This window comes from Zonotrichia leucophrys, chromosome 1A, assembly GCF_028769735.1.
Source record: "Zonotrichia leucophrys gambelii isolate GWCS_2022_RI chromosome 1A, RI_Zleu_2.0, whole genome shotgun sequence".
NCBI lineage: Eukaryota > Metazoa > Chordata > Aves > Passeriformes > Passerellidae > Zonotrichia > Zonotrichia leucophrys.
This window is the reverse complement of record NC_088170.1, coordinates 56,963,506-56,984,235: the sequence shown is the minus strand read 5'-3', so window position 1 is coordinate 56,984,235 and position 20,730 is coordinate 56,963,506. Positions and strand designations below refer to the sequence as shown.

The following is a 20,730-nucleotide window of genomic DNA, read 5'->3' as shown; positions in this document are numbered from 1 at the left end:
TTTGTTTTGTTTTGATCTCAACACTGTACTTCCCTCTCAAAAATTAGATTGAAACATATACATTAATGGATTTCTAGAAGATAAATTTTCTTCACAGTGTTCAGATAATCCCTAAAGTAACATTCTGAATATTTTTCCTATCTACTAAGGACATACATTTTGTTGCATGTCATCCCTCATCTGTGTCCAACTTGTTTGGCACAGCTGTGGAGCCTGGCGGTGCTGGAGCCCTTGTCTGTCTCTTACCTGTCTGAATGGCAGCCATGGCTTTTGGGATGGGTGCTACTAAGAACAGCAGCAAGACTACACATGGTTAAGAGAGCAATGAGGTCTTAAGTACAGAACACACTTCATGTGTAGTTTTTATCTATCTTGTACTCAGTCTATTCATAATTTGCATTTCTTGACATGCACAATGCTGGAGATCCTTGCACTAAGTTTTGTCAACAGGTGTGATGGGCTGAAGCCAACAACCCCTGTGTCTGGAAGGCACAAAGCAAACTGACAGGTATCCTACTGAATCTTGGATGTAGCAAGCTGTCCCATGCCTGGCAAGTGGCTTCTCCAGAATGGCCAGTGGGTGCACAATGTGCATATAACACCTGACCAGCACCACATCACTGACAACCTGTGAGTCTACACCAGGAGCCATTTGGGCTTGGGAGGTACCTGCTGCAGGAGAAACTGGAGAGCCTCCTACTGAACAGGCAAAGCAAGATAGAAAACACACTGATGGAAAGGAAGAAATAAGTACTTAAGGTTCAGTTCCTGGGATAAACCTTCAACAGGGTTGCTGTCATATATTCTCTGAAAATAAGATACACTCCTATTGCCTGCCATTGCTATTAATGTTATCAACCACACATGAATATACTAAAAATCTGATGTTTTTCAAGTAAGTGTTGAAGCCAAAAAGAGGAGAAAGTGAAACAGATGGGCGAAGGTAAAAGCTGCAATACGAACCCCCTGATTTAAAGCTTGAGAACAACTCTAGCAATGAACACAGAGTAAGTCTTACCGGGTTTTCAGTCTGGTTGATTCCAATAAGAAAGACAAGCTCAGAAAAGAAGAGGGCAGCCACCAGGTTTTTGTGGATACTGTGCAAGTTGGAGCGCAGTGTGCGGATCAGGACCAGCAAAATGAAGGTGATCAGCAAAGCCGCCAGTGAGATGGATACAGTTGTGTAAGTGACGATCTTCAGAGGCAGCACCTCCCCATTCTGTAGAAAGACAGATTGACAGGAACTCTGGGGGTTTTCCCTTCCTTTTCCTCCAATCAAATCTACTACTCAGGATGCCAATGTTTTCATTATACTGAGCCAACATACAGATTTACTTATGGACCAACAGGAGTGGGTGACGTCACCTCTTTAGCTGCTAAACATGTTGCGCATGTACGGGCAGCACCCAGAGGATGCACCAACCAAGTACGAAGGTCCTTTCAGCAAACCCAGTGGCAGAGGCTGCCAGGCATGGGCAACCCACTCATGACACTGGGGCTGATCTGCTGGCAATGCTCTGAGTCTCACACAAAGCTCTGTTCCAAAGCCCTTGAAAACCAAAGTCTCCAAAAATCATGAACCTGACATCACCCACCTCTCGTTTGGAAATGTCCATCAGGACAGCAAAGCTGGTTATATGGTTGCACTGGCAAGCAATATGGCTGTGGTTTCTGGAAAACAACTCACACCCTCGGGAGGACCAGGCACCTGCCCCGCCAATCCTGTGGGGAAAAAAGGCATTTCTGAGCACCATCCTCCAATCTCCCCTCACCTTCCACTGCCCTCTGTGGCAGCTTGTGCTGCACAACCAGAGAGGACTGCAACTACAGGGCAGAATTATCTATAGCTGTCACCTGCCTGAAAGAGTATCTATCATCAAAATAAAAAGGCCTTCAGTTGAAGTAGTTTCTGATAAGACAGCTGGCCAGATTTGGTGGGTTTATAACAGTCTGTTTTGAGTTAAAAAAAAAAAATTAAAAATTTGCTTTTGGGTCAGTGACTACGCATCCAGTATGGGAAAGAGATTGCACTGAACAAAATGTCTGTAACAAAGCTAAATGATACCAGAATCACAGAGGGACACATCTTTTTGACTGAAATATGTTTCAGCAATAATATGATATCATTGTACAGTTCCTCTAAAAAGTACACAAGAAAAGGTTAAAACCTTCTCTAATAAATAATATTTCATGCCAGGAGATCTCTTATATTAACAATGGGGAGGAACTGCTGCCTTAAAATTCTTCCCTGTGCAGTTATGGTTCACTCCAGTGACTTCAGAAATTATTCTGTATCACTATTAATTATTCTATTCTGAAGTTAATGAGTAATAAAAATAGTCTTGCAGTTACTGAAAGATTTTTCAATTAAATATGACAAGACCTTTTTTTCATTCAGCAATAAAATATTTGTTAAATTTTAATATCACTTCCTCTCAAAAAGTACTCTTTCTAAAAGCTCTTTCATTATTACAAGCCACAGAAGAGCTGCTTTTCAATTGTGGCTGTAGGAAGACCTAACACAGATAACAATGCCACTGAAGTTGCCAGCAAATAGCTAACACATGAATCACTTTAGAGCTAATGGGTTATTCAAGCTCAAACAATGTTTAAAAATTTATGAAAAAGGACTTGCCATTCCCTCACAATCAGCAGATTGACAGAGTGCATACAAGCAAAACCACTACTTCACATGTGGGCAAATGAAGAGTTTATTACTGTGAAGATAAGAGATTTCTGTTGCATATTTGATCCTTTAAATGATATAACCACCTGAAGCCTTTAACTAGGAGGCACACATTCCCTAGGTTAGTTTGCTGCACAGGATATTGCCTTTTAATGGATTTTTCCATAGGTTTACTAGAAGTTTTGGGGCTTTAGGAAACAAGTGACAGCTATTCCCCTTTCCTAGGCAGATTATGTCATCCTCTCACTGTGTACCTGGGTTTGTAGCTGGAAATTGTAACATATATGGAATAGTTACAATATTGTGAAAGCATCATATGAGAATGTGGTTACCTCTCAAAACATTTTCTTTTGTTTTATCCCCACTCTTGAAATATTTCCAACAGGACTGTGCTGTTTCCACAATGCCATAAAACCAATGAAACATCAGTATATACAGTTCCAGCTCATATAATTTTTCTCATTTTCATGAAAAAGATGTCTTTATCTCGAACTTCACTGAATACAAAAGACCTAAATGAACAATTTTCAGAACATTTAATCTTTTTCCTAACACTTGCCTCCTAGAGAGTCAAATACTCTCTTATATTCTGCTTCTATATTACTATTGCTTTCCATAAACTGAAAAGGCCTAATGTCCCAAAAAAGGTATTTCCACTCCCTCTATTTTTTCATTAAAACAAATGAAAGCAAATCCACAATAGTTGGTGAAATGAAAGTTAAGTTTCTTATCAGTGCAACTGCCTTTGTATTGACTTTTGAGTCAAAAATTTGTGATTCAGAAATTAATAATCTTTACTCACAATTTTATGTGAAAAACCTCAGTCCTCATTTCTACTAAAACAAAGATTTGATTTTGTAACTTTTTGTACTGGCCCTGGCTGAGGCACCAAGGGTAGGTGCCTGTTTGCTATCTACTCTGTCCATAGTCACTGGAGTGTAACAGAAGATTCAGCCCATGGAAGAGCTGAATCATCTCCTGAAAATTCTCACTTAAAGACCTCAGGCAAGCCATGAATTCAGACACTGGAGTAGGACTATGTTGGTCCAGACATACATCCGTGGGCAAATAGCATGGACAAATACAAGGAAATTGTGGGATTTATTGCTTCTGGGTGAAAATGAACCCTGCAGAAAAACATGACAGCTCTGTGTTTCTTAGAAACCGCATGGCTAATCCTTTGTTTGAGGAGTTATGATAATTATTTTCATTTTTCTCAGGTTGGTGGGAAATGACTACATGGCTCTATTCCACCAAAAATCAGTTGTCAGTTGAACAGACAGACCAAGACAGAGTTTCCTCCAGAATTATCTTCCCAGGATAAGGGCAGGAGTTTTCTGCTACTCAGTGTCACTCACAGCCCTAAAGCAAGCAGGAGACGTACGTGATGGAGTGATTCCAGAAGACACAGACAGGCTTTGTTCTCTCCTCTGTTTCCAGCATGGCATACTCCACTATGACAGGCTTTTCCACCAGGTTGGGAGGAAACTCCCCATCACTGTGAATGGCTGTGCTCACTACAGGTGTGTTGATGATGGGGCGATTTGGCAATCTGCACAAGGAGAAAAATTGCACGGTGATCTACACATCAAAATGCAAAGCTATATTCTGCAAATGGAAGATCTCAGGTTGCTTCTGCTCAGAAAGTGAGGCAAGTGTACCAACAGCCTTCCATACAGATGTGTTCCCAAAAACTACTGGCACTTCTGGCATAGCTATTCTCCCACAGTGTGCTAGAGGAGGACATGAGGCAGCACTGCAGAGAGAACAGCAGCACTGATGACTTTTGGCCAGTATAAATGCAGCCCTGTCTCCTCCACACATTCAGAGAGCAAAAAAAGGGATCTGAACAATTCCCAAACAGGTCTGGGGTTTACCTCAAGCTCCTCCTGTCAGGATCATAGTTTTCAGGCAGGAGGTGTCCCAGGGATCGGTATATAATGACCATGGCAACAGTGTGATGTGTCTCAATGTCTGGGTGTCGCTTCTTCCTCTTTGCAAAAGCACTCTCAGGGCTGAACACATCACTGTTCAACTTAGAGGGCATTTTCTGATTTGAAGGTTTCATTGTAGGCACTGCTATGGAATCAACACAAATATTAAATTCCTTGCACACAGCTTCAGAGCTACCTTTTAAACTGGTAATTTTGCTTTGCCAAGATACTATTAGAGACTAATATTAGAGTTCTTACAACTCCAGACTTAGAGCACTCAGCATGCTTCTAATGTTCTACTTGATATTTTTAATAAAATTTCAGCACAATTCATAGTTATATAGCTGATAATCAAATAACCATTGAACAGTGAAAAGCCATTTAGTCTAGCTATAAAATAAGCAATTTTTAAGCTAAAAGGTGCATAAGTATATAAGTATCCCATACATAACTTAAGGAGAAGATTAAAACATTATGCATGCTGTTAAATTGCATGTACATTCATATTTGGCAAAACTAGTATTAATGGACCCACCAACTACTCACATGAGATTTCTCCCTGCTAATTCTGTCATATAATGAGCTTTCTGTTTTGGAAGATTCTCTTAAAATTCCCATTCCCTTTTGTCTTACAGAAAAGATACAAATCATAGAAGCAGATATTCTGTTTCTAAGCAAAAAGTCATAAAGCTGTACTAGCTTATTATGTATTATTTTTGGAAGAGTTACTATTTCCTCATTCAGAAGACATTCAACAATGGTACCTCTATTGAACTTTGAGTTACCCTCTCTCCCTTTGCCCAAAAGCCTTGTGGTGCTTTGCAGCAATCTTGGGATACTTTAAAGACATTGGGAAGCAGGTACTCCCCAATGTATTCTCCCTGATCGCCCAGCTCAAGACTTTTTCATTGCTGCCTAGTTCTGATAACACCTCTCTGAGCTCCCAGATTTGGATTCTCTGTGTCTCACACCACCTCCCTCCATCTCTGCAGGGGCTGGAGGAAGGCAGCTGTGGGACTGCAGGCGCTGGGCAGCCATCCCATCCCATCCCATCCCATCCTGGTGGGAACAGAGGCAGAGCATTTCTCCTGCTTTGACAGGGCTTTGAGGGGCTGCAGGTGAGACCTGACAGACAGGTACAGCCAGTCCCACAGCCCCCCATGCCTCCATCGCTGCCGGCAGGCAAAACGCCTCAGAAGTATGCACAGCTGCTCCATCCCTAAATAATGCTCACTTGTGCAGACATCGCCCTGCTCTCACCCCAGGACCACTCTGCTCCCTGAGGATCCACCACACGCCCTGGGAGCTGCCCATAATTGCTCACCAAACATCAGCAGAAGGGTTTTACCTTTCCTTTCTGAAGGTCTGAATAGAGTATCAGGGAAAACAACAGATGACTCCAGATCTTTTGGGTAATCTTCTTTAATCTCATGAAATCGTGGTATTCTAGCTCCCGTGAAATTAGACTTGTCAAAGATGTCAACAGCAATAACTGCGGGGGATAAAAGTTTCCCATCACCACAGTGAAACATTACTGGAAGGTTAATATGACTGCACAATACAGGTAAAAAGTTTAAACCCCAAAAGAGAAAGTAAAACTTTTAATTTTTTTCTGTTAACACTTTATACAATAACTAAAATTTTATGTATCAGCATTATGTTACATTTATCAAATTATACATTGATTGTTCAGTGGAAAGGAATTCACAAGACAGCATCTCATACTATGAAAACATACTGGAAACTCTGGAAATAAAGAATCATAAAATTGTTTAGGTTGCAAAAGATCTCCAAGATCAAGTGGAACTGTTAACTCAGCACTGCCAAGTCCAGCACTAAACCATGGCCCCAAGGGCCACATCTACGTGTCTTAAATACCTCCAGGGGTGGTGACTTCCCTGGGCCACCTGTTTCAATGCCTGGGAATTGTTTCAGTGAAGAAATTTTTGCTAATACCCATCTGGAGGTAGATCACTTCCCCGGTACTTCTCCAGCAGCAGCTGACTGGGGTTTCAGAGGCTTTTCCCTGGCTGCTGCTCAGTGAATGCTCCTGCTTCACAGAGTTTCTCCATGTGCTGCTGGCTTGCTCAAGTGTGTGCTGCATGTTCCAATTTCAGACTTGCTTTTTAATGGGAGGACTAAATCTAGTGCTTCAAAACCATAGTTCTACATCTGTTGGATTGTGAAGTCAGCTGACAGAAGCAAATAACACGCATTTAATCTGGGACTACTCCTGAGTCCTCCACTGGCAGTTCCTCCCTGGCTTACCTCATCATCTCTGCCTGTTAAACTGCCCAAAAAGCATTTGAGTTGGCTTTAACTTTCTCATTTAGGACAAGTCACTGAGTGCCAATTTACATGTCCTAGGGGTAACCCTACACCAAAAGGTGTGATCCTCTGCAAATTTCTGTGTGAAGAAATACCCACGTTAAGACCTGCAAATTCCCATTCCTTTCCAAAGTTCTAACTAATTCCCAGATGAGCCATTAGGAAACTCTATTAACACCATGTTCACCTGGAAAAACTGTTCAAAAGAAAACAGACCTCTTTCAGGCCAGAGCTGCCTCATCACTCTCAAGCTCACACCTCTTTACATAGGAAGAACTGGTTGAAAAAAAATCATTATTTATAACCTGCAAGAAATTTGGGGGTTTGTTTTCATCTCAGTTCAGCTGGGTTAAAATCTTAAGCACATTTTTTTCTGAGTATGAAGATAAAAATATTTTGATTTTCATAGTCCTGAATCATAAGAAAGTATTTCCATTTATTAAAGAAAAATCAAAGTGTTTCAGTTTGGCATAGTTCAACAATAATCTATGCCCCATTGATGCAGGATGCTACAGCCTTTGTAACTTGACTGCCTCATGCCTTTGATTTTCTGCCCCTGTGATTGTGGACATAAAGCATTCTTGGGACAAGGTTTGTAGCCAATTAAAATTCTTACTATAACAGCAGGTGTAGTTGGGAAAATAAGAGCAACTTTTGGCACAGAAGCCTTCTTCATATCTGAAATAAAAGCAACAGCTTGAAAAGCTAAACACAAGTTCAGGCTTCTATAGTTTAGAGCACCTCTGAAAGAAAAACCAAATAGCAGTGCTGCTTGTGAGGGACTTCTGAAGGTCAGCTGGCTCCATCTCACCTCACATTCACAGCAGGACTATCACCAACACTTCTCAGCTCAGACTGTTTGTAACTGGGAAGAAAATGAAATAGAGAGAGCAGGGCAGAAAATGGGGAAAGATGCTGACCAGGCTGTGGTTGCTGTGCTTCATCTGCATATGCACTGCAGGGATGTCTATGAAATACATCACAGTCCACAGCACAGGAGCTGCTATTTGTTTGTCAGAGGGAAAATTTCCTGTGATAGGTGAACAAGGTGTCTTGGTATGCCTGATGTTTCCTTCTCAATTTACACTCATTCTGGATATTTTGGATCCCATAGATTTTGTTCTGATTATGGGTTTTGCAAGACTAGGATGGCATTTGAAGGGCTGATGATTCTGTGAAAATACCTTTCAGTACAAGAATCTCTACAGATGATGGTTTTATGGATAGGTTCCAAGTTAGGAAAGCATGTGAAAATCAGAGGTATAATCACAGAATCAGCTAGGTTGGAAAAGATCTATAGGATCATTGAGATCAACCTTTGATAGATCATTACCCTGTCAACTAGACCACAGCACTAAATGCCACATCCAGTTGCTTCTTGAGCATCTCCAGTGCTGGGAATTCCACCACCTCCCTGGCCAGTCCACACCTATGCAAGTAAGATCAACAACATGTAAAAAATCTATAGTAGGGTTACTTTTTTTTTTTTTGTACTGCAATAATTCTTCAGGTGGTGTTGGTGTGACTCCTCCAAAAATGAGATCTACTACATTCAACTATATTAGTTGGTCTCAAAAGGCATTACCTTTGTTTACAAACTTAGTCCTTCCTACAATCTCTATACTGCTATGACTGCAATAAATAGCCACATGGAGCAGTGGCATGGTCCAGAGGCGAAACAGATCAGACACTTCCCAGGAGGTCCCCAAGACAACTGAAAAATATGGACCAAGGCTTGATGGATTTGAAACAACGCAATGATTTTTCCAAATAGGTACTATTAAAACAAATAACTAGCACCTCTGTCCAGCACATTTTTAAGAGTCAAAAAAAGGGCAGTTTTCAACACAGATACTCACTCATGTTAGTGGCAACAATGACAAACGGTCTCATGTAGGTTTTTTTCATGTTCTGGGCCACATTGTTGAAATATTCCTCATAGTGCCTGAGCAGGTGAGCGGTGCCACCCTCTGTTCGCTGAATCTGCTCCCAGTGCTCCTTGTTGCCAGGGTCCAGCAAAGCACTACCCACTCTGATAATATTCTGAGAAATAAAGTACAAGCCTAAATTATGAATCAAACACAGAGCTGGGTTTCAAGTAAGAAGTATTGAAAATTATTTGCCCGACTGCCTTAGGTAAGGGTATAATGAAATATTTAATGCAGGCATGTTCCACTGCAGCCATATAAAATACACACACCAGTTACTCACCCAGAGGGTTTTTGGTCATGTAAAGCAAATCCCTCTAAACTTTTTACAAGTAAAGTAAGCCAAAATTGGAAACTGTAAGAGAACTGCCTACTTTCTTCCTCCTAATGACAAGAAATCGAGCAAGAAAATGCAGGAGGAGAACCTATCCATGTTTTCTTTGTTTCTGAGAGATCAGACATGAAAAGCACAGCTCTTAGCAGGTACACTGAAGAACTTCCCCAGATAAATCAAAATAATGCTTTTTTGTTGAAAAACAAAAGAAGGCCATGAATAGAAATATAACTTCCTCTTTTACTTTAATTTTTTTTGCTTTGTTTCCTAGATAACAAAGACAATATATATATACAGTTATACAGTGAATATACTTCTTATATATATAAGAACTATATTCACTGTATATATATATATAATATATATATTATATATTCTATAATATATATACTTCTCATACAGTGAAGAATGCTAAGAGTGAATATTAACTTGCATAGACAAACTTGAAAATACATAAGAAAACTTAAATCATGTCATTGTCTCCCCAGTTTTACATTGCTTACAAATGGTATTAAAAAGGCATTTCTTTCTGAGGACCTGACTCTTCTGCCCTTTCTTAGAAAAATATGCAAAGGGACCCTCAGGGTGAATGGAAGGAGATAGACCCCAAAAGAGTGTGCTAAATGGCTTAAGTGAGAAAAATGCTAAAAAGTTTTTAATCTTGGTGTACACATGAACTATGTTGTTGTAACAATACCTAATTTCCAACTAAGGTAAAATTGGTGTAAATGGCAATAGGAATTAATTAGAGCTTGTGGTGACAAGCTCTAAAATAGCCAAGACAAATATTTAGACTTCATTTAGAAGGAGCTATCTGTATCCTGTCTGTACTGTTTGAGGCTGCAAGCACGTATCTGAGCTGAAAGAGACTCCAGTATGACCACCTCTTCCTAGGGTGAGAAGCACAGCATGGATCCCAGGAATGCAGGAGACACATACTGTACTTGGTACCAGGCCTCCTCCGTGTTTGTGAACATTATTTATGGTTTTTTATTATCTATTTTTCAGGCTTCTATGTGGAATTATTAAAAAAAAATTTCCTTCTCCCCTTGTGGTTCCTCAGCCTAGGATGTTGCCTCCTTTTATTCATGAGCTGTACTCATTAGTTTTCAAATTCCTGACCTATCCTAAAATATTTAGGGAGTTCTTGAAAACATCATCTGTATGAATTTCAGTGCCAAGTGCAGAGAACAATAAATTAAAGCATATGTTTCCAAACCAATTTTTTTTTGCTTATTGTTCATATTTCTACTTAAAAAAACACGCTAGAAATGAAGCTCCTTTTCAAGATCTGAATGGCCTGTTTTCACACTCCACAGGAAAAAAAAAACTGAATCTGTTAAAATTTTGGTGCATCTAAAACATAAAATGTTTCAGAAGTTCTCCACTCTCTGCTGATTATACAGCCCAAGACACTAAGGAATTTTCTCAGCTGCATTTATTCCTGCTCCTAACTCTTCAGTGACATCCTCTCCTGGTGCAGCCTGGCTTTGCACAGGCTCTCCAATTTCACCCCAGGCCTGCCTGACCTGTCTGGTCCTCCTGGAGTACTGTGAGCAGTGACGTGGGTGTAGCACACATTCTCAGGGAGCCAAACAGATCTTTGGCCAGCACAGACACCAGTCCTGACCCATGGAGGGTCATTCCATATGCTGGTGCCCAGACTCTGGGCTCTGCTAGCACAGATCCAAACAGATGTTTTAGCTTGGACTCTGTGTTGTGCCATGGCCAGGATCTTGGTGATAGTATGGGCAAGAGCGGAGAACAGTGCCCCCTGTACACGTGGGATTGAGGAAAGCTCTACAAGCCTGACTTGGGTCATCCAGCATTCACATTATCAGACCACAGAATACTCCCAACTGCCTTCAAATTTCACATTTTTCCAACACAATTACATATTTTACCAGACAGGAAGGGTGCTACAGCTTGTTCTCTAGCCCTGGTCAGGTCTTTGGTAATAACTGTGACTTTCATGAATGCTCTGAAAGTAGCAGAAGCTCTCTGGCACACATTTTAGAATGTGCCTTAAAATACCAATGATATGGAATGTCTTTCAATGTACCAACTCATGACTGAAGTGTTCTCAAACTGAATTAGAGGAAACCTTCAGAGTCAGTAACTTAGACTTGGCTCAGACTTAAGTCACTGCACATTTAAATGAGCATGATCACATTAGACATGTTTTACAACAAAAATAAATACAGTACACAAAACTATTTTAGCCAGGAAAAACACATTAATGTGATGATTTCTTTTCATATGGGGAATATTGCTTTTGGCTGTTACTATGATGATATTTTTTAGAAAAGCACATTTTATAATATTTGTATTACACATACACATGCATGCATAGACACATGCATAACCAACTTCCCATTCTAATCTGAGAAGAAAGGCTTATTTGTGGAATAGATTAGTCAATTACACAATATTAGCTTCACTTTGGTCAAAGACAAATTTAATTACCCACTGCCACCTAATTTTTAAGGGAAACTGTAAGGGCTCGGCACAGTATACAGTATTTCTCTTACCTCATTGAATTCCACATCCCTTGTGGCTGCCAAGTCAAACCCTTGCTGCTGGCTCTCATACTGGAGGACACGGATCATGATCTGGTAAGCTGTCCTCACATCATTGCCATACAAGCTGTGTGTATATTTGGTGGCATTCTGCAGCGCTCTCACGATCCGTATGGTTTTATCTCCATCCAACCTGGTCTCATTGTGGTGTAACTTCTCATTCTAAATCAGATAAAGAGGAAGAAAAAAATCCAATTTTATATATATATATTTGTTTGTTTTTTTTGTCTTGAGAAAGAGTTGGCAACAAAACTCAATGGCAGATGTAACTGAGAGCCAGAAAAGCACCAGCATACTGATGGAAAATGAGGCTGTTCAAGGTTGCAGTCAAAAGACTGTGTTTGCAGGGATATCAAACTGGAGTCCAAACTGGTCATCATTTACAAAATAAAGGGAAAACTGAGAAAACCCAGCTTACCATGATTTTTAGATCCACAAAAGTGTTGGTGGTGCAGTTGAAAAGCTCAGGAGGCAGCCAGCCCTTCTCAATGTTACAATGGCGAACGGCGTTTCCTGAAGGAAACAAAGCATGAATGGCAAACAATTTTCTGAATTATGCAGGGTAAATATTCATAGATTTCTACTATCCTAGACTGTCAGATTTCCTACACTTTTAAGTTGCACAAAGCTACACATGTATTTCAATTTCCAAACAGGGGATTCCTGCGAGAGAAAAGTTAAGGATGACTAATATTCAGGAATTGCTTTTGTCAGGCTTTGGAGGAAAGTCAGTAAACTCCAAGCTCTGCCCAACTGCTCTCAGCCTCACTGCCAGATTGTTCTCAAATTAATTCATTCATTTCTTTATACCAAAAAAGAGAAGGACTCTGCACTTCCTAAGTATTCCTGAAAACCAACCCCTGCTGATATTTCTGTGCAATAGCCTACATAGGAAGAGCTCCTGGACAAATGCTGTATTCACATCAACACATGCCCACACATCTGCATGTGCTAAACACTTCAACCAACATGCATAATTGCCTTTTTGCCACTTGTAAATGGACTGTGAGCAGCTTACAGTTTAATTTAGACTATTATATTTTGTACTATTTGTCAAATAATTTTAAAATGCAATTCTTGGCTGAGGATCCTTCACCATGAATTGCAAGTAATCTAATTCAAAATTGACATTTGTGCTAGTTAATTTGCACATAACATACTGCATATGTCTAAGCCATTTAATTACCAATATCTGAATAAGAACTATAATTAATTTTACTGTATCTAATTATATTATTTCTCTTCCATTATTAGGTGAATACAATTAAGCCTCCGGTTCTTAGTCTGAATATTCATTATTATAAGGCTTACTTCTTTGAACAATTTGTAAAATTTACTTAGAACATGCAATTACTATAAGCAACATTGCCTAGAAGAGACGCTTGGGTGAATCACTTCAAGAAGAGTGCAGAAAACTCATTTTAATTCAGCTTTATACTGCTTAATCATGAAAATGTTCTTCACCTAAAAAAAAATTCTATCTCCTAAAATCTTTAGAACAGGAAATAGGTTGACCACAAATCTTCTGCACACCTATAAGCAGTGGCCTCCTCCTAGAAATATTTGGGGCAGTCGCATAACTATTTATAACTCCCTGAGCCTAAGGAACACTCACAGCAGAGAGTTACCACGTCCAGAACCAAGAAAGAGTTTTCACTTCCCACAGAACAGCCTTTGGAAAAGTCTGGGAACTCTATTTTCAAAAATCTGATACATGTTTATAGAGACATATATGAAAAAATTGTCATTTGCCTGTTGTACAAAAAACCATAGATCATCTGCTTTATAAAAGGTGCTTTTCAGCTTTCTTTTTCAGCGTTTTTTTTTATAAAAGGTGTTTTCAGTTTTTCAGCGAAAACATATTTTGCTTACGGAAAAGATATTGTGTAGAAAAATGCAAGTTTTATTGCAACTCTAGCTTTAGTAGGCTGTAAGCCTAGTAAAGCAGTCATCAGGAATATTATTCTCCTAATTTTATCTTTGTCCAGAGGAACTGTATAGCTAAAGAACACTTATAAGTCACTAGAAACTGAAAGTTACATGTGTAAGAATTGTTTGATAAATAGAAAATAGGGCTCTGCTTTTTTGAAAATAGAGAATTTCTGTGCTTTTTACATGTTTATCTGCTGTACTGCTGCATTTATTTATTGCTAGTATTCCAAATATATATTAACAGCTCTTTGATTTCAGCTAGCTATACTTTTCTGCTCTTGATATATAAGCTATGCTGCAGTCTCTAGACCCAATGAATTAAGGATATTCCCTATGCACATTAAAAAAAAAAAAAAAAAGCATGCAGATAAAGTAGGTAATTATTTACCCAGGGAACTTACCCACTGAGCCCTTAGGACAAGGCACGGCAGCTGGCTGGCCAAACTTGGTCTGTGGCCACCAAATACCAGCCTCGAAAGCTTTAGGACAGCCATTATAAATTACTGAAAGCAGAAAAAGAAATGATACAATTTTTCTGACAAGATAAAATCACAACAGTGAGACATTTCAACCTGCCTGAAGGACCTTCCTGTAATTCCAAAGCCCTGTCAGGATACCCATCCTCTGCAGTGCCTTCCAAGCTGTAACCCATCAGTTGCTCCTTATCCAACAGATGGGACAGACAGGTACAGACAGAGGAGAGCTTGGGATGATTATGGGGCTCTGGATTTTGGCTCTGCCTATCTCTGCTTGCTTCTTTATTGTGGGAAAACATTTCTCCTTTATTTTGCCCACACACTGCTGTTGCAGCAGCTTTGTGCTGATCACAAGAGGACAGTGGGTGGGTGGGTGGGTGAGAGGAAAGGCAGGATGGGCAAGGTGGGGAAGGAAGGCAGAGTGCACGAGGCGCATGGCATGGTGCCTCTGTGGGCCAAAGGCGTGAGGGCTCTCACCAGCCTCCTCAGCTGCAGCTCAGCAATAAAACACTGCACTGGCAGATGAACTCGGGTTTAAAGAAAAGCTGCTGCTAGTCTTTTGCTCTCTCTACTCCACCTCAGCAGGCTATATTTCCATGTGAGAAAAATTAAAGAGATAAGAGCTTTTTTTCCATTCCCTCAGCCCCCATGAGTCACACTGGCACATATCTAGGAGGAGGGGTGTATATTCAGGCTGCTGCAGCCCCCATTGCCCCACTGCTGGAGCCATGCTGTTGGGCCCAGGACTGTCCCTGCAGTGTCCCCATCTGTTCGCTGCCAGTGGCTCTGGTCTCACACGGCAGTGTGGCTGGGCCGCATGACTGGGCAGCATGGCTGGGCCGCATGGCGAGGCTGAGGTACCTTCGCAGCCCCTCACGGTGACCTCTGCAAAGGGGTTGTCGCAGCGGTTGCACTGGCGCCCGATGACGCCGGGCTTGCAGGGACACTGGCCCGTCTCCATGTCACAGGCGCGCGTGTGGGAGCCAGATGGGAAGCAGTCACAGGGGTAGCAGGTGTCGCTGCTTTGGGGCCTGTAGTAATTGGCCTAGAAAAACCAAAATGATAGACACGAGGTGTTTGACTTCCAAACCGCCCATATTTCTGCAACCTGCTCTGGCAGCAGGTACATTATAAAAGGGCTCATTTTGCAGAGCCCAGATAAAAGTTACATTACTATTATCAGAGACCCAGGGTTTGTGCTGCCATTTGCAGTAGAGCCACAGGGCCCACATTACTCCTTGGGCACTTGTTGCAAGTGCCCACCAAACATATTCTTGGAGGATTTACAGTTTTCTCAGCTTTGCAATTCTGCTCTTCTATGGCATGAAGGAGCCACTAAGGAAACTTCCTGTACTGTGCATTTGTGTTTCAGGTAGAGGGTGGAGAGCACACAATGACCCCATATTCAAATCACCTCTGTATATGCATTTGATCAGAGGCATTAGGATTGCACAAGAGCTGGAGCTGGCACCCCACTGACTCCATTTCATGCAACAGTTGCTGTGTGTCCTGCTGGCGTTTCAGAAAGGAGCAGGGGGCCAGATTCACAGCCGCCAGTCTGCACAAGCCCAGCTCCTCTGATGTCATTCAAGCCAGTTTAAACCTATTGTGAGAAGTCCTTTGTAAAACCTTCATGACGAGGTGCATCCCCTCCCATGTCCCCCATCTGTCCCTGCCTGTCCAGAGATGAGGAAAGCATTTAGCCCTGCAGCTCTCTCCAGCTGCCTGGCCTTTTGCTGGCCATAGCACAGGGGAGAGCTTCAGCCAGCTGGCCCGAGCTGTTTCATGGCCATTACTCACTTGTGATGCACAAAACCCCACTGACACTCCTCTGCACCCCGGCCTGATCTCCCCTGATAAACCAGGCTGCACTTCACAGATCAGAGCCAGGCTTTCATCCTCTCGGCTCGCTTTTCCAAACACAAATAAGATAAGAGCTGTACAGTATGATTTGGAGAAGGGTGGTGCCAGCAAAATGTTTTGGGTAATGATTAACTCCACTGTGCACATACATATATATGTGATACAAAGCACAACTGTGTGTACTTTGTATCAGATACTCACTTGTAATTATTAGCGGTACAGTTTCTTTTTAAACTAAAGAAATTTTGACTTAAGAATGGTTTGCTTTGCTTACCTTGCAGTGGCATTCTCCATTGGTCTTATTGCAATCAGAATCAAACCCTTTACTAGTCTCACAATTACATGGGCCACAGATGGGATTTCCCCACCAACCTCTGGGACAAGGTAGGTCGATCCTATTGAAGAAAATCAAATTGAAAGAAAGTTATTTTAAGTTCCCTCTTAAAAAGGGTGAAAATAAAGCTTTGGACCAAATCTGCACTCAACTGCATCAGCTTAGAGACAGTAATGTATCTCAAACAACAATCAATAAATATATAAATATAAATACACTATAATATAGGAGAAATTAGAATATCAATGCTATGAAAACCTAAAGAGAATGCTTTTCTAAGTATTTTCAAGCGCAAGTGGCTCTGAGCCTGTGCTCTGGTTTATCTACCACCACGAGCTGCCTTGAGGTACAGCTCCCCAAGACTTCATATTCCACCCCTCATCCCCATCCTGCCCCAGCCCACAGGGACACCAGTTCAGGTGTAAAGCTGTCTGCAAGCTCATCCTATGGAGAAAAGCCACTACTTTCAGCCAGCGTGGCTTTCTCAGACTGTTCACTACAAGGTCTGAAAAGCCCTGGTCTGCCTCAGGAGAGACAGAGGACCCATGGTTGGGGACATGGAAGAGGGGAGGGTGGCAGCTTTGATCTGGACTGTGGATCAAAACTATGATTCAGACTGAGTGCAGCAGCACTGGGAGCTAAGCAGCAAGGCAAAGGCCATCCCTGCTGAAAGAAAGCCCCATTCTCACTGGGACTATTTCATCTGGGTGAGCCTCTGAGCTGGTTATCCCACAGATGCCCCAACACTAGTTCTGGCAAGGAGAGCTTTGATTCTCTCATAGCTGGGAGTCTTTGTCAAACAATAGCCTGAAGGACAAGGGCTCTGAGACTGGGATCCTGGAAATGCACAAGGTATCCTCTCCCTGCTGCTCATTTTTAGGAAAGAAAAACTATTTCCATCTGTTTTGAAGACCAATACCAATTTTATTTATGTAATTGGTAAGTTTGTACTTCTATGTTTTATAATATGAAAACCACAGTGTTGCACTTGACACATGCCAGCAGATAATAACAAGGGACAATGTCTCTGTGTTGCTAATCCAGAGGAATGAAAGACAAATCTGGCAACAGCACGGCCAACATTTGCAAGCCTACACTACAAAAGGCAGAGGAAGAAGCTTGCAGTTTTCAAAGGGAAGGAAACATCACATGAGTCATTCCTAAACAGGCAGACAAATGCACTTCATTTGCACATCATGAATGGCCCATATTACAGCAAATCAAAGTGCCGCCTCTGGGATAAGGCTGGTTGCTGAATGCTTATCAGAGACCACGAAGCTGCTGACGGGGGAATCAGCACGTTTCTCCCACAAAGCAACAGACACAGGCCCCAGACTGTCCAGAAGAGATGGCTCTTTGCCAGCCCAGGGACTGGACCTACACTGCCAAGAGACTTTATCTTGCTAGAGGCCACCAAACTGGTGCATTGCTCTGTGTGCTGGGGAAGCTGGAGGAGAGATGCAGAGCAAACTCAGGCCAAACCCACCACAAAGTACAGGTGAGGTGCAGTGCTGTGCAACACAGCAGAACTGGTTGAGCTCCCGAGTAGCTGATGAAGCAAAGTGGCTCCTGAATAACATGTCTAGTTTCTGGGAAAGTTTAGGAACGCCAAAAGCAACAGAGCCTAAAATACCACTCAAATTGTAACAGGAAAGTTTATCGGAGCAGAACAGGAAGTGGGAGGATTGCTGCCCTAGGTGAAGAGCTGCCTGGCAGGATCAAGAAACCAAGAACAAAATAATTCTCTTACTTGCTTTCGCAGTACTGTCCGTAGTAGCTTTGTCCACACTCACAGGTGTAGCCGTGGGATGAGCTAGGTTTGTGCACACATGTGGAGACATGCTCACATGGGTTCAAGTTGCATACATCAACACAGTCTCTCCCAAAGTACCCTGGGGAGACAAGGTAAGAAAATTACAGCAGCCATTGTAATTTATGATTTGCATGTCTCCAAAAGACTGTCTGTCTTAAGCTTATACACTAATAACACATCTTTGATAATCAGTAGATTCCCCCTGAGATACTGTCAGAAATGAAGCACTCTTTTCCCTCTCAAACAAAATGATAGCAAGCCATTATTTTTGACAGTCTGTTACCATGCTTGAGGCACCCTTGTGCCTTTGGTTCCCAGTTTTATATTTGGGGCATGTGCCACAAATAGTTTTGTATTCTCTTGCTGCATGTATGGGAGGTGACTGTGCTGGGCGCTGACAGCATGTGCTGGCTACATGCTCCAAAACAGAGAAAACATTCAAAGTATCTTGATTAGGATGTGGAGTGAGAGACTGAAATTCAACAGCAGAAAAGGCTGAGAAAGAAAAAAAAATTAAATTAAATTAAAAGAAAAGGGGAGGTGCACAAGAGTCTCTTGGACCAGAGACTGTCTTTCCACTTGGTGGATACATTGCATGGATTCTTAGCCCAGGAGTTCAGCTTCCAGGGTGCTACAGTAAGAGTGAGAAGGGTAATACTGATTGGAAGAGGAAGAATCAGAAGATGAACACTTTGCCAGCCTGCTGCTGCTGTGCTGCTTCTGATGAGCTCATGGAGGTGTGATCCAGCTCCTGTATGAGTGGCCAGCAGGTTACCTGGGTCACAGACACAGGAGTAGCTGTCCCAGTCGTCACTGCAGTAGCTGTGCTGGGGACAGGGGTTGGAATCACAAGGGTTATCCACTTCACAGCCCTCCCTCACGTTGATCTTGATAGCCTGTTTCATGTTGAGGGTCGCTATGTTTGTAGATGTCTCTCCCATTCTTACTCCCTGGTGACAAAAGACAATTATTTTAAAATTAGAATCTCCTTTCAGAGTACAGTATTATGTGTTTCATTATTTTCATCAATCAATGAGGCTACATTTTAAAGAAATCACCTAATGAGCCAAATCCAGGTTTTTTTTCACATGTTTTTCCCCTATGTGATAAGATTTGTACCTGGCAAAGATTTCAATATTTTGATTCTCAGATAATTTTTATGGAGGAAAGAGAAATGTTTGAGGGTGGATGAAAAAGAAACCTCCCACACTTTCACCTGGGCATTTTCTCACTAATTCAAAATTTATTGCTATGCTTTTAATTTCATACCTGCATACATCCATAAAATCCCTGCTGAACAGAGACTTGGTCTCCAGAAACACCTCCCACAATGATGCTTTTCATTTTCAATCCAGGTAGTTGATTTCCAATCTGCACAGTGCTCTGTGAGGAAAATAACAACTGATAAGAAGCACTATCATTCTCTGTGACACAGACAGAGTTGTGAGGGTGACAAGCAGTGGCTGATAGATTACATAAAAAATACCAAAGCAGTGAGGAGCCAGACATTGGAATGTGTCTTTTTATGACTTCTTTGTAAGATATATTATCATAAAGCATAATAAATGAATATCATTGATCAGGCATAAATCACTGCAGAACATGTCTCACAGCATAAGTACTTGTCCACAGTCCTTTACCCTAGTTTCTCCTAAAAGCATTTGTGCAGTGCTCAGTGGCAGTTTTGATGCTGCCTTACCTGGTACATCCCATAGTCCAAGGACATGACAGCAAGGTACTTGAGATCTTTACCATCCTTTGCACTCTTCAGCTCTACTAATAAATGATGCCATTCCCCATCACTGACCCGTGACTGGCTCATCTTCAAACTAGCAACCTGGCTCAGGCCACTGTACACTTCAAACTGCACATAGCTGTTCAGTATCTGTTGGGAGGAAAAAAAAAGTCTTTTTTTGCTACATATTTGTACTGGATGCAGAAGGAAGTGGAGGGCAAGATAATATTTCTTAAGAAAACCCAAAAGGAAAAAAAGCCCAAAGAGTAAAGATGGGAATGCTTGCAAGAACTCCTTGTATAACTTTGGACATTCACACTCCAGCTTCCCTTATGGGCAAAAAATCCCCAAAGGAATAGATCCATTTTTTACATCTATATTAATGTCCACTACTACCTCTGACTAGAAAAATAATCTTAAATGAATATGATTTTTATAATTATATTTTGATCTTTCACTTTTTGATCATTGTAAAAGGCTAAAGTAATGATATGTTTTTTTGACATGCATTTATTTAGCTAAGTGAATGGAGCTGTGTAGCTCATCTGGCCATATCCATTGCTGGGGGAGTATTAATTTTTTTCTAGCCAAAAACCACTTTACCTGAATGTTGATCTTGGATGCAGCCCCAGCATTGGCTTGCATTAACATGCCATTGACTTTCCTGGTTCTGAACATCAGCCCAATGTACCATGGCACAGAGATGGTGATGTCAAGGTCACTCCAAATGATAATGCTCTCACCACTGAAACGCTGAGGAGAAGGCATTGCTGTGAATCAAAATACAT

General features: G+C 41.4%; 1 protein-coding gene across 1 annotated transcript in view; it reads right to left on the bottom strand.

Annotated features, from left to right (window-relative positions):
- The window catches only part of CELSR1 (cadherin EGF LAG seven-pass G-type receptor 1), a 165,162-nt gene that overhangs the window by 20,376 nt on the left and 124,056 nt on the right, over positions 1–20,730 (bottom strand). Inside the window, exons 9-24 of the mRNA XM_064702803.1 lie at positions 20,546–20,712; positions 19,907–20,092; positions 19,477–19,590; positions 18,983–19,157; positions 18,145–18,286; positions 16,335–16,455; positions 15,059–15,242; positions 14,123–14,224; positions 12,208–12,302; positions 11,742–11,951; positions 8,808–8,991; positions 5,969–6,112; positions 4,564–4,765; positions 4,071–4,238; positions 1,596–1,722; positions 1,019–1,219 (exon numbers count right to left, since the gene is read on the bottom strand). Coding sequence (XP_064558873.1) covers positions 1,019–1,219; positions 1,596–1,722; positions 4,071–4,238; positions 4,564–4,765; positions 5,969–6,112; positions 8,808–8,991; positions 11,742–11,951; positions 12,208–12,302; positions 14,123–14,224; positions 15,059–15,242; positions 16,335–16,455; positions 18,145–18,286; positions 18,983–19,157; positions 19,477–19,590; positions 19,907–20,092; positions 20,546–20,712 — 2,522 coding nt within the window. The remainder of the gene's footprint in view (positions 1–1,018; positions 1,220–1,595; positions 1,723–4,070; positions 4,239–4,563; positions 4,766–5,968; positions 6,113–8,807; positions 8,992–11,741; positions 11,952–12,207; positions 12,303–14,122; positions 14,225–15,058; positions 15,243–16,334; positions 16,456–18,144; positions 18,287–18,982; positions 19,158–19,476; positions 19,591–19,906; positions 20,093–20,545; positions 20,713–20,730) is intronic.